The sequence below is a fragment of the Eptesicus fuscus genome, chromosome 3, assembly GCF_027574615.1.
Source record: "Eptesicus fuscus isolate TK198812 chromosome 3, DD_ASM_mEF_20220401, whole genome shotgun sequence".
Classification (NCBI taxonomy): Eukaryota; Metazoa; Chordata; class Mammalia; order Chiroptera; family Vespertilionidae; genus Eptesicus; species Eptesicus fuscus.
In genome coordinates this window covers 81,144,223-81,158,455 of record NC_072475.1, presented here as the reverse complement: position 1 = coordinate 81,158,455, position 14,233 = coordinate 81,144,223, and the positions used below count along the sequence as shown (strand labels likewise).

The 14,233-nt window shown below is 36.6% G+C and overlaps 1 protein-coding gene across 2 annotated transcripts in view; it reads left to right on the top strand.

Moving 5' to 3' along the window:
* Window positions 1-14,233, top strand: part of ABI3BP (ABI family member 3 binding protein) — a 256,673-nt gene that overhangs the window by 194,750 nt on the left and 47,690 nt on the right. Inside the window, exons 35-37 of one of the 2 annotated variants that reach the window (XM_054714048.1) lie at window positions 777-854; window positions 4,998-5,063; window positions 6,969-7,043. In XM_054714048.1, the coding sequence (XP_054570023.1) occupies window positions 777-854; window positions 4,998-5,063; window positions 6,969-7,043 (219 nt within the window). The remainder of the gene's footprint in view (window positions 1-776; window positions 855-4,997; window positions 5,064-6,968; window positions 7,044-14,233) is intronic. The other variant, XM_054714049.1, reaches the window with a different exon arrangement.

Sequence of the window (14,233 nt, the reverse complement as noted above, 5' to 3'; positions counted from 1 at the left end):
ATGAAAATGAAATCAAAAGTACTTTCAAGAACCTCTGCCAGATAGGCTAATTATCCAACTTCCACTCCCTATTTTTTTTAATGTATCTTGGTTTATTGAAGCAAGAATCATCACCTGTCATTTATCTCAAGTATCTCTCTTGAGCCAAATCCAAATTATAAAGCAGAACAGAAAGAAACAAACAAAAAAAGATGACAATATATTATTTGCACAAAGTTTTTCCTTGGATCCAGTATGTGCCAAAGTGAATAATTTTCTGTCTGCATGATGTGGTAATGATAAAAGATAATATTGAAGGTGGAACTATTGCCATACTTATTTTTTTTTTTGATGGGGTGGAGGAGGGGTCAGGAGAAGTGTGTCTATTTGTCAGTAAACATAAACTTTGCTTTTCACATGCGGAAAATAAAATGTATCCTTATATGGTACAAATAGACATATTTTTATCTGATCTATTTCTTTTCCAGCTCACCTAAATAACTTGTGGAATAATTTATGGAATAGGAAAAAGACACAAAGGCAGTTAGGAGTCACATCCAAGTATCATCACCTCCAGTATCATGAAATAATGATCCTGAGCTAAAAGCGTTTCAAAATCATTGCAATAACTAGTGCAAGAAGAGAGAAAATATAATAAAAGAGAGTTACTAAAATGCACTATTAACTTTGAATTATGATGATTACTGGGCATACTGATAAATGCAATTTACCCTTTTATTATCACTTGTTTATAATGTTAATTACTTAAAGCAAGCCACCTTCCTGTGCTTTTCCAGCAGAAACAGACCAAGCCACCCAAGAGCTCTTCACAACTAGGATTCCACGAACAACTGAATTGGCAAAGACAACTCGGGGTAATACTGTTTCCCCACCTCTGTATAGTAACCTTCTTTTCTTCATTTTAAATTAGAAATACAATTTCTTTACAGAGTGTAATTTCTCATCACAGTAAATTACTTGATTTTTCTCATTTCATAGGTGCAGGACATCAGCCAAATATTAATGTCCATATGACTATCAGTGGATGTAGGGAAGACAAGTTTTTTTAGTTAGAGCTTTACTTTTGAATGCATGGCTGATAACTAACAATGAAAGCTCTCTTTTGTTATTCCTTGATTGACCTTCATTTGCCTCATTTTCTACATCTGATAAATAAGAATCTTTATTACCTTCTCTGCCCTATCCCCCACCACCCTCCTCTTTTCCTCCTTTTTCTTTCTGTGCCCAACTTGCTGGACACATTGATATGTGGCCCAATGAAGGAAACTAGTAAGAAGATATCTCAGTTTTTAAAGATGATTTAATATTTAAATTTCCAGGAAACTTTTCTCTGGAATGTCCTTTTTTAATTTCTTCTTTTCTATGTTGTGGATATTAAACTCACCTACACAAACCTCTATCTCATGCTCTCAGAAGGATGTTTTTATCCTATCTGGGTTATAACCATTGTGGATTTCCAGTATTTTTGTGTGTTCTTTCTTTCTTATTTGCCCCAAATGACCCCCTTTGCCCATCTCTGCCTCTTTCATATGGAAATAAGCCCTAAAAACAAAAGCAAATATTTTTTAAGGAATTAGAAGACAAATTTATTTTATTCTTTTGTTTATTATAATTTTGGGGTGGGAATTTAATGGAAGAAATTTGAAATAATGAGAGCAAATGATAACAAATAAAAGAAGCCTAATTTTATGGTGTATATTTTATAGTAAGTAGAGCAGTATGTACTTCTTCTATAAGTGTGACTGAATACTACAACATAGGACAGTTCTCATAATTTTTGTAAATTTTTTTACTTGTTTGGTTTAATTTTTATTATGTTTTAAGTGTTTATTTTATTATTTGCTTTATCACCTTCCTTCTTATTCACTTTTTGTTTATAAATCTACACAGAAGCCTAATATACTGACAGCCCTCCCACATCCTCATTAGTAACCGATGTTTAATCATATTACATCCATACTCCACCCTCTTTTTTGCACGTTTATTTTTTTATGTTTTTGCAAACTTCTTTAATGTTTGGCCTAATAGAAGATATCTGGATTATCATAATCAAGCACATTAATTTTTTGCAGGAAACTATGTATGTACTTACACTAAGCAGGAAAAATAAAGACTATTCAGTGCAGGTCTTGTTACCAAATGAGAAAGTCTTCAGCTTTTTAGAGCTTTATAGGTTTCAGAATTGAGGATGAAAGATCATAGGGCTGTTCTTTATTTTTGCATTTTCTTACTTTAATGGGAATATCGGTATTGTGTTTCCAGTATAAATGTATGTAGAATTCTTACCAAATTCCTTCTAGAACATGTTTTTTTTTAGATAGAAGTTTCACAGTTGATTGGATGTCTATCTAGGATTTGGTATCATTATGTGAATTCTCTTATCATCGTGACATAGCATACTATGTTTTAATTATTTTCTTATGTTCTGAGGATCCTCAGCTTAAGTCTCAACTGCATTGCCCGGGAGTCACACTTTTCTAGACTGTGCCAAGGATCTTGAGAGTGGCTCACCAGAGATCCATTCCCATGAGGTGACAAGGGACATCCTAGGAAAGAACCCATCTAAGGTTGAGAGTAACATCCACAACCTGGCCCAGCCCGATAGCCCTACCTGGGAGCAGAGGGTCAACTTTAGTCAAGGCATGATGTGTGTCTCTAGGAACACCTTTTGGCCCAGTCCTCATAAACGTCTGCCTGAGCTCTAGAGAAGGGGCGGCCAATCAACTGTTTTGTTTTGGATGTGCTGTGCTGTTCTATTTGTAACATCAAGCATTAGGAGCACACGACAGCACACACTACTTTGATACAGATTCTGTGGGGGTGAAATTGTTCCTCTGGACCTTTGCGCTCTACGCATGCCCTCCAACCCCTCAAACTTGGGGCCCAAGTGCTCCAAGGAAACTCCAGCACCTCCTCTGTGCGCCTTTGCTCCATCATCTACTGACACAGTTCCCTGAAGCACTCTGCACCCTGAAATACTCTCACACTTCCGCTCTGCCGTCCTCATCTCAACCCGTAGTAGAAATCCACTTGGCCAGGCGCATTTGGGAAGTATTTTCATTATTTTACGGCTTGCAGCCCCTGATACTTACCCACCCAGGGAAAGTGAATATACTCCGTCTCCTCTCCCTGTACTAGGCAGAACATATATCATTCACAGTGTTTCTCCAATAATCCCTGTTTGTTTAGTTTCAAAGTTCATTTTACATAGATTTTTATAGAAGTATTCAGATATGAAGCCATCTTTTAAAGTTATTTTTATTATTGGTCACCAAAATCTACATGGAGATGATGTTTACAGAGTTACATTGTCACAAAGCTCTTTTGTCCTCTTTTTTCTTTTCTTTAAAACTGAAACCCTAGAGTAGATTTCTCAAGGCCATGTGTTATTTGGTGATGAGATATGTGAGTAACTCACAACCTAAACTTAAAATTATATTTTGGCTTTTTTTTTTATAAAAGTTATTTCTGGATTTAAGTAGAGACTGTGGAACAATAAAAAATTCTGTGACTTTGAAATAATGAATATAGTGCTGATTATTTTTGTGTTCTCGAAGTCTCTTCTAACTAAAGTTTTTAAAATTTAAATTTCTTCTAAAATGAGACTAATAAGAACCATGATCATTTAGTTCTTTAAAAGAAAGCAATCTAACACAGAAGAAATTAATATAAAAACCTGAAATATGTTGAATTGACAGATAATCCTATCATTCTCAAAGAAAATTAAAGAAAAACATGGACTAATCATCATCACGCATTGTAGGGTGTGTAAGAATTCATATTTTATAGCATCAATGCCTCTGTTCACTCTAGTTATTACACTTTGAAGGGCCCACACTGAATCCACAGAGAATATCAGTGTGTGTCTGCTGGTTTTGGCCTGAAATATGACAAAATTCTGCTCATCGGTCTTCACATTAGAAGCTTATAAATGAGCTACATTATAATCTGTTTTGCAGGTGTTTTTTTTAACTTGTTAGGCAAAGCATTGCTGATTTATGGTTACATACATACCCCCTTAAGATCTGAACAAAAGCAATGTAATTTACTTACAAGTTTGAAAAAAAATAATTTTTTTTCTCCAGTCTTAGCTAAAGCATTACCAAGAAAGTTGGAGTTAGGAGGCAGTGTGCTGTGTCAAGGGGGCAGAGGAGGGAAGGGAAGAACAGACAAATTCCTGGATAAATGCATATTTTAAAACCTTAGGAAGCAACCAACCTGAGTTTCTTGTGAATTTGCCCATTTACAGTGCTCGCTCATTTTTTAATTTATTCAACAAATCTTCCGTTGGAATCCTCACTGTGCCAGGCCCCGGACTACAGGAACAGGGAGTGACAAATGGATGTGTTGGTCCCAGAGCTTGTCTGAGTTCTTGCTCCTTGCTCTCCCTAGACTGCTGAGCAGGACCCCTGAGGTTATTTTCTCTCATCCTAACGCTGTAATAGATGGCACTAAGTGAGCATTGATTCATTTCAGGGTTCATGAGCCAAGACATTTTGATAGAGATCACATGTTTTTACTCTTTTCTTCTTACCTACCTCAAAATATTTTATGTTTTGCCTTTAAGATTACTTGTCTTTTTTGGCAAAACAGCATTTCACAGTGACTACCTAATTGAGTGATGTGGATGGATGGATAGATGGACACATGGATGATGGATGGATGAATGCTTGGCTGCCTTTTATGTTTACCATGTTAAGCAACCATCTGGTAAAGTAAATGTCCTTGAAAAATTGGACTAATGATGACATCTGTAACACACATTAGAAATTACCTACCTCATTCTGACAATGTGCATTTTAATATCCAATCATGAGTACTTTCACTTATTTTATTTTCCTTTAGCTTCAGTGCTGTAATGCATAATTGGCGGTTGCAGAATGTTCTTTCCACTTCCATGCACAATGTACAAATTGTTGGTCCCTAGGGTTCCAAATCTCGATTTAGTGGGCTTTGGAGTGTAGGGTATTAAACATGAAGCATTTGCTCTGTTTCAGCACCACGCAGATTGTACACCACTCCTGTGAGGCCCAAAACACCAGAAAAAACAGACATCAGACCTGGTAAGTTGTTTCTCTTTCTGATGACCCAAACAATCAGCACATCTGAGAAGATATAAAATGTATTAAAACAGCTAGATGTACTAAAGAAGAACTATATACTTAAGTTGAAATAAAGGACATACAGAAATTCTGATCCTTGCAGATAAGAAGGTAATGATGGATCCATGGAACCGACAAGACCTGAGTGAGGTTTTTAAGGAAGATCAGATTCAGAGACCACTATAGAACTTTATCAATATAAAATTATTTTTAAATAGTATTTGTGCATAAATCACACACACACACACACACACACACACACACACACACACACACACACTTTTTCAATTTCCCATGACAATTATAGGTAGCATTAACATTCTGTGTGACATATTACTTGCTTTCAAATATTATTAATCTACTTTACTTTATTGTTTAAGGTATTACAAATAGTAGTACATATGTCTCCTTTTTTTTCCTCCCATTGGCCTCCTCCCAGCTTCCTCTATCCCCGGCACTTGCCCTCACCACCCCCCCACCACCAGGGTCTTGTTCTATTGGTTGTGCTTATATGCATGCATACAAGTCAAATATTATTTATCTTTTAAGAAAAGATCATCTCTTCAGTATAAAAGGCTCTTGTTCTGGGAGAATATTTTTACTTTATTCCTTCTGATGATAAAAAAAAAAGCACATCATTTTTCAGGTTTTAACCAGTAAAAATAAAGTAATAATTAAACATTAGAAAATACTTTAAATTTACTAAATTCTCAGAGGTTCTAGGATTTACCTTACTGGAGTTTGTTAGGGAAGAGTTAACTGGAGGGGTTGATTTGAGCCATGTAAATAACTTCTATGCTAAAGTACAAGTTAGACCAAACATGGTGTTTTCTACCCTTTTTCTACTGTGTTTCTAAAAGTCTTCTTGAATTTATAAATTATGAAACCGACTTATAAATTAATGTTCTTAGTTAACATCTCTCCAGGCACATGGAAGAAAGAACAAATAATTTTTTCTATTCTTTGGTTTATGGAAAGCCAATAAGTTTTAGAGTAATCCTCCAAATCCTAAATGCATTAGGCACAGAAGTCTTTTATAAACAAGTATGCCTCCATGTAACTTTTGTATCATGATAGCTGTTGAGAACTGGTGTTGAGGATGAAGTATTTCTACAAAATAATGAATAGTAGCACTAATGGCTAACATTGACTGAGAATTTTCCTTGTGTCCTGTTAGGTAGAGTTGAGGAAGCTAAGACAGAAGAAGAGATAGGAAGTAGATTCAGAGTCAAGCAATCAGGGTCCAATGGTTACTCTCTTAACCATGGTATATTTAGTTCTTTTCTTTAAAGAGCCTTCTAAGCAAAGGATAAGACAGGTGACCTCTTAAAGTTTTGATAATGCTATGGCTGTCAACAGAGCAGGAAAGAATGCTTTTATTATAGTTTTGTGTTCAATGATGGACTTGTACCAGGATTATCAAGGAGCATCTGATAATCCTGCAAAAGGACCATCAACTTATGAGTTATGAATTAAGGCCTTGACAAGTAAATACACTTCAAGGTTTATTTTTTTCATTAGCGTAGGTAGTCCTAATTGTTCTTCAGTTCATTTTTGGAACATAGCTAGTGCTTATAAATGAAGAAATATATTTCCCATTTAGAAATATGAATTTCTTTGCCAGTTATTTTTTTCAAGCCCAGTGATCACATTAGAGTACAAACCCAGGTTTCTATTTGCAAATACAAGCCTATGATTTTTATACCAGAATTGTGGTTTCTATATTCTGAACAATAATTTTTGGTTAGCCATCATTTTTTTATTGCTTGGTTAAATGATTTACAGTTCTCTGGGAAGTTTTGTTTTCCTTGGCTACAAATTATTATAAGAAAATGTCTGAACTATTTCTTTCCCACTTTATTATAGTTCTGAATAAAACAACTACAAGACCTACTAGACTCAAACCCAGTGGGATGCCCAAAGGGAATGAAATGGGAACAGGTAATGATCACAAATTTATTTTCTTTTGATGCTGCCAAAACTATAAGTGTTTTCATTCAATTTTTATAGTTTTGTTGAATTCTCACTTCAATTTCTTTTTTACTAGTTTTGGAAGTTCCTAGCTTAAGGAATTGAAAATTGTAATGCATTCCAAAATCAAAACATCCTATGTCTCTGAAAAATTAAAGAATAATTTATCATTTTTCTAAACCCAGTTCACTAAATTAGCTACCATACATAGGCTTGATTCTTCAAAAGATTCTGATTAATATGAATTATTGAATTAAAATATCAAAATAGCTGTTTTCCTTCATTTCAAAGTAAGTCCTATACACAGGCTTGGTCTTTGAGACTGAAATCATTTGGTTTTCAACTTTATAATTTCACAAATACCATTATAACTTTTAAGAGACTTAAATCTGTTAGAAATCTTGATTATAATATTTAAATAAGAAGGGGAATTGGCAATTGATCACCCTTGTTATAGTAATACTAGAAGCCTGGTGCACAAAATTCGTGCACTGGGGGGGGGGTGTCCCTCAGCCCAGCCCGCACTCTCTCCAATCTGGGACCCCTCGGGGGTTGTCCAACTGCCAGTTTAGGCCACAGGGATCGGGCCTAAACTGACAGTTGGACATCCCTCTCACAATCCAGGACTGCTGGCTCCTAACCACTCACCTGCCTGCCTGCCTGACTGCTCCTAACCCGCTTTGGCCTGCCAGCCTGATCACCCCCTAACCACTTCCGGCCTGATTGATGCCTAACTGCTCCCCTGCCGGCCCGATTGCCTCCAACTGCCCTCCCGTGCAGACCTGATCACCCCCAACTGTCCTCCTCTGCCAGCCATCTTGCGACAACGTGGATGAAGCCATCTTGTGATGACATGGGGCGGCCATCTTGTAATGACATGGGGGCAGCCATCTTGTGAGGGCATGAGGGCCAATTTGCATATTACCTCTTTATTATATAGGATTAATGTTTCCAAATTATACTGTTTGATTAAATGACATTAATTTAGTCACATCTATAGCACTAGGCATCATACAGATAACTAGGACAATGATCTGATAAAAGTTCAAACACCCAACTCACTAAGTGCATAAATGATAGTTTTGATTACTTAATATGGGATGGCATCATTTCTTTGTAATATATATTTATTAATATGTATATATATATATATATCTATACATACATGTATATATATATATTTTGTTACTTCTCACCTGAGGATATGTTATTTTCTCTATTGATTTTTAGAGAGAATGTAAGGGAGGGGGAGAGACAGAAAGAAACATTGATGTGAGAGAGACACAATGATTAGTTGCCTCCCTCAAGTGCCCTGACCAGGGTCAGGGATCAAGCCTGCAACCAAGGTACATGCCCTTGACCATAATCAAGCCTAAGACCCTTAGGTCTGCAGACCAAAGCTTTAACTACTGAGCAAACCTGTTAGGGCAATATTTTTTAAATTAGTACAAAATTTGTGCTTGTTTATGTAAAAAAGCATGAAAATGATTATTTAATGATATATATTTAATCAACCCATGATGGTTTCCTAATGAGAAAGAGATATAAATAATACCTGGAGATATTCAGTATAAAAATCATTTAGATTTGTTTTAGAATGTCTTTTTTGTACTAGGTTATTATAGTGTCTGAAGTTCTAGGAATTAACTTCCCTGAAATCCAAGTAATGAGACAATTGCTATAAGTTCCTGACTCGTGAAAAGTAAGAAACAGTTCTGATTCCTATTTGTGCTTAGCTGCTCCTTTTATTCTTCACAACAGTGAGATTAGGCAATGCATAGTTTCTCACTTGACATGAACAATCTGGCTCTAAACAGAGCCAACTTCTTAATATTCAAAGTAATTCTCTCAAGTTTGTCTAAGTAAAAATAGAAGAAAGCACTTATATCAACAAAGTAAATGGAAGAACAACTAGCTATGATCAAACTTGAAAGCCTTCAACCTTCAGTACAATCAAGCATTGATTATCACTAGGAAAGTGCTCATTGTTCTTCAGAGGGAAAAACAGAGTCATTACATTTTAGTTTATCAACAATAGAAACATTTTCTCAGAGCCACTTATAACACAAACTGACGTATATTACCCTCTTGTATAGATGAAGTCAACTATGTAGTAATAACTCATGTAATTTAGCATTACATAATCTCTTATCAGGGCTTTTTCAATCTAATTAGCTGGTTGCTGGTAGAAAGGGGCTGGTAGGCATAGGTAGACAAAGCTGAGCTCACTTTTCCCCTTATCCTTGGTCCACCTCCACCCTCAACCAAATTGTGTTACATCTATTCTGTGTTCTAATATCTGTCTATTGGAATTTTCCTTCAGGGAAACACTTGCTGCCCACCTGCAGGGAGTGAGGTCAGCAGATAGCATCCAACTGTCAGCTCCTTCAAGGTCAACCTCTCAATATCTGGGTGACACATTTCCATGTCAACTACAATAACACATAACAACCAAATGACCTTTACCTCAGCAATACAAGGTTGGCTCAACATTCAAACAAATTAGTGTAATCTTCTACATTAACAGAACAAAGGAGAAAAATGATCATCTCAATAAATACAAAAAAAAACATCATTAGACAAACTTCAAAATTTATTCATGATGAAAAATCAGAAAACTAGGACTTGAAAAAATTTTCCTCACTGATAAAGGGCATCTGTGAAAAATCTACAGTTAACATTATACTTAATAGTGAAAGTAAAATATTTTTCTCCTAACATCAAGAACATAAGCAAGGGCTTCTATTTTTATCACTTCTTTTGAAAATAGTAGAGGCGTATGTAGCCAGTGCACTAAGGTTAAGAAAAGAAGTATGCAGTATAAAAACTGGGAATCACAGACAACATTATTTAGCATCTTATGAAAGGAAAATTTAACAGCTCTCAAACTATTTACCTAGGGAATAAAAAATTGGTAAGAAAAAGAATGTTTAAAATATATTCTCTCCAAGTTATAGGTTTACATGAGTTTACCTTTCTTTGATTCTGCATCATTTTGATCTGATTTGTTTCCAGAAATGCAGGTATTCACATTAAGTTTATTTTCTTCTCTGACCCAGTCCCATTTTCTCATCCACATTCACTTCTAACCTCCATTGAGTCTTAATGAGACAGCATTTCTGTGTCAACTGCTTCCTTATCCAACCTTCACATCTTGCCCAGAATGTTTATCTTTAATATCCATCTCACATACATTTTTCTATAGTTTTCCTTGCTGAAGTTTGCAGCCCAGATACTTTATAATAAAATAAAATCAGTTGATAAATGAAGTGTTTAGGATTTATAGGACATATTCTTCATGGTCTTAGATCTCTTAAGGTTGTGCCCTTAGAAGACTAAAGAAGCAAGATTCTAAGGCCTCAAAACTATCAACCTTTGATTATTTGGGCCTCTCTAATAATTTTGCAATGATTGCATAAACCCCAGAAATCTTTAAGCCATATTGAGCCAAGTATCTTATCTTACAATTACATATTTTTATCCTGCTTTATGTACATTCCATACCTATATGCATAAATATTTCTCCACCTCAAAGTTAGGAAGCAGCCTATAAGAGGTTGAAGTTTTAGGTCGGTCACCATCTCTGCATCTCTTTTTTCATGGCTTCTAGAGCTGTGTCTCAGCTTAACTTATGTGTTCTACATATTATAACCAACTTCAGAGATGCAACAAGCATGCGTTAGATCTCATAAACTAGAGCCCCACAGGCCAACTTCAACTCACTGTTTACTTTTGTAAATAAAGCGTTATTGAAACATAGCTTGCTTTCTCTGGCAGAGTTGAATAGTTGTGACGGAGACATATGGCCCTTAAAGCTGACAATATTTACTACCTGACCCTTGGCAAAATGATTTCCAACCCTGTGCTAGGCAGGCTTTCAACTTTCTCCCTACCGAAGAAAGCTGCTGAGTTGTGCAGCTATTATTTCATCCAACCAACATTTATTGAAGGCCCACTAAGTGCTAGGTGAAGTGTAATTTGGAAACCACCTTGGCACATGTAATTTGGCAGATACGTTCCATACTTGAACCCCAGACTCCTTTTTCTACATCCTGATGAGGTGCACTTCACTGCCCCCACATCGAGTTTGCTTGACAACCAAATCCCAGACTCCTTTTTTGATTTGTGTATTTACATCTAAGGAATGTGTTTGAGCTGTGGCTAAATCTTCCAGTCTGCTGGCTCATCACCCCTGACTTTTTAGCTAGGTGCTAAGATTTGGAGACAAGGATGAGGAGAGCAATTATCCATAAACACCACGCCTTTATGGTTAAAGGAAATAGAGTCTCTGATACATTTTGGAAATTGATGTCTAGTTTACGATGTTTCTTTGACAATTTTTTTTGTTACCATGGTTAAAAATACCCGAATCATTACTTTATTTTTGACAATAAATTCCTAAGAGGTGAACTGTGTAAATCCAGAAAATGTTGGAGAACTCCTGTTTGGCCATCGGGAGCTCATAGTGAATGAGACTCAAGTGTTAGTGTTTCCGAAGACAACTCTGCACTTTAGGAAATGTGTGGATTAATCCTGCCTGAGGGGAAAGAATTCACATCACAGACTGGGCCACAGTGGCTGATGATGAACCAGCTCCTGAGAATTCTTTCTCTGCAGTGTCTCTCTTACTGGCTTCTTCCTTTCCCTCCCATTTCCTCTCAGCTCCCTTTGGCCTTCACCTGCTCTCCTCTGCTTCAGGGAAACAGAAGTTCACTGGTCTGCTACTTCTGAGCTCACACTGCTGCCTAGCTCATGTGCAAACCACAGCGAGGTGGAGGCAAGGCCAGTCTCTGGTCCTCAGTGCTCTTTCCCTGAGCCCCATGGCTGCCTTTCACGGGAATGTGCCAATGGTTTCGTCTACCACTCGCTTTTATGTGTTTTACAGGCTAGCCGAAGTCCAGTTTATCCGCTGACGCTTTCCTGATTTGGGTATTTACATTTAAGGATCGTCACAATATGATGCTCCTTCTCTACCTTTACAGAAAGTGATAGGAAATGGCTGGTTTCTGCTGATTGCTCCCTTACTTAGAAAAGAAGCCAGTTTATATCTATGGTCTTACTCATAAAGTAATCCTGCAGAATTTTGGATTCTCTCCTAGATCTCCAGTTCACCAGCTCATGGCTGGTAGATATGGCATGTGCATGGTGGTATCTGCCATCAGCCTTGTATTATATTATCCTGAGTCCCGCACACCAGGGGCATGGCTGGATGATACAGGCATGCCAGTCCTGACCATGTAGCCCTCACACAGTGGTGGCACTTTAAAACACCCAAAGACAGAGTATAGGATTCTAGGGCTGAAGTCACTCAGAGTCATTATGAGGAATAAGAGAAGAATAAAAATGACAAGAGAAAGATAGTATTCTGTACAATCCTGCTTAGGGCTTAAGAGATTGGCTTAAGAGCCAGGCACATGTGGATCTGAATCCCACCACTTCCAGCTGTGAGTCCTTGGTCATCTGCTGAATCTCCTCTTGCCTTGGGTTTCCTCATCTGTGGGAGCTGGGTGATATCTCCCACCCAGAAGGTTTAGAAGGATCAAATCAGGTATTGACCATGTAAAGTACTTGCACAGTATCAAATCAAAATACTTTGATTTTTTAAAGGGTAGAACATTTTGGAGAAAAGGCTATGAGGAAGTATAGGGAAGGCACACACAGCCTACTAGCCTTCTACAGTATATGATACCTATTTTACCCTGAACAATAGTGGTAAACCAAATCTCACCGAGCCAGGGCATCCCAGTGACACAGATGGAAGTGTTTTCCATTTCCCTATGCCGTGCCCAGAGCAACCACCCACATGAGTCATTTCCCTGGCCCATTACCACTGACAGCGGAGCACAGGATGAAAATTAATGAGCCATTTGTTTCCACCATGCCTGTAGGGTTAGCCACAAAATAGTCATTGACCCCAGAAACATTTTTTTCCTACCGCAAATTAGCAGTAATTAATTCATGACTCCATATAAGCTTTCACTAATATTTCACATGTTATCTTTTATTCAAGCAGCAGAGAGTATGAATTATAATATTTGGGTTCATAAATTAATGTTAATCATTATTATAATATTAAAATTATAATAATGGTAGTATATAATGTTAATTATAACATTAATACTAATTATGCTAATTTCTATTGCAGTAGTTATAATTAATAATTTCATAAGTTAATGGGGAACATCATCTAATTTTTGGCAAGCAAAGTTGTATGTTTAATTTATGATTTTGGTTGTGTTTGTCACTGTTAATGTACTAACTAGTATGTTAATTAAATGTTCTCATTTTATACTATGTGAATTATTGTAGAATCCTGAGAGTATGGACTCTTCTTTTAGAATGAATCATTATATCTAATGTGATACTTTTTAAATCTAAAAATATGTTTCTATCCTTTCTTAGTGAAGACTGTCAGCCATGTCAGGGAAGATTATTTTATAATATAAACAAATAATAACTCTGGCCTTTGTGGCTCAGTTGGTTGGGCGTCTTCCTGTGCACCAAAAGGTTGCTGGTTTGATTCCAGGTCAAGGCACGTGCCCGGTTTGCAGGCTCGATCCCTAGTAGGGGGCATGCAATTGATGTTATGCTCTCACATCGATGTTTCTCTCTCTCCCTCTCTCAATAAAAATCAATAACTATTCTTTAAAAAGAAAAGAATAATAATAACTTTAAAAGGATGAAACCTAAACTTCAAGCCTGGGTATTTAGATGAATGGCTGAGTTCATCTAAATGATTACTCATCATTTGAGTAATAACCACCAGATTGTGTTTGAGAAGTTTAGAAGTTCAAATATCACACAAAGTAATTTTCAGATCAGTTTCTTTCAAATAGCAATTTGGAGTACTAGGGATTAATTTACAAATTTCAAAGGCACAGATCCAGTTTGTGGCCTACCCAGTCTGATAGCCAAGTCCTCTCCAGAAATATTTTAAAAGTCAATCCATTAAGTATAAACCCAAACACATTGGAATTTTAAGGGTTTTTTTTTTATGGGGATAGAACGGTTGGAGGAAATTTTTTCAAAACCACAAAATGTGTCCATGAATGTTGGGAAAGAATGGCCAATTACTGTAGATGAGATCCCCCTGGTGAGGCAGTACCACCCAGGAAGGCTGTGCAGACAACATGGAAAATCAAGACAGAAACCACAGTCCA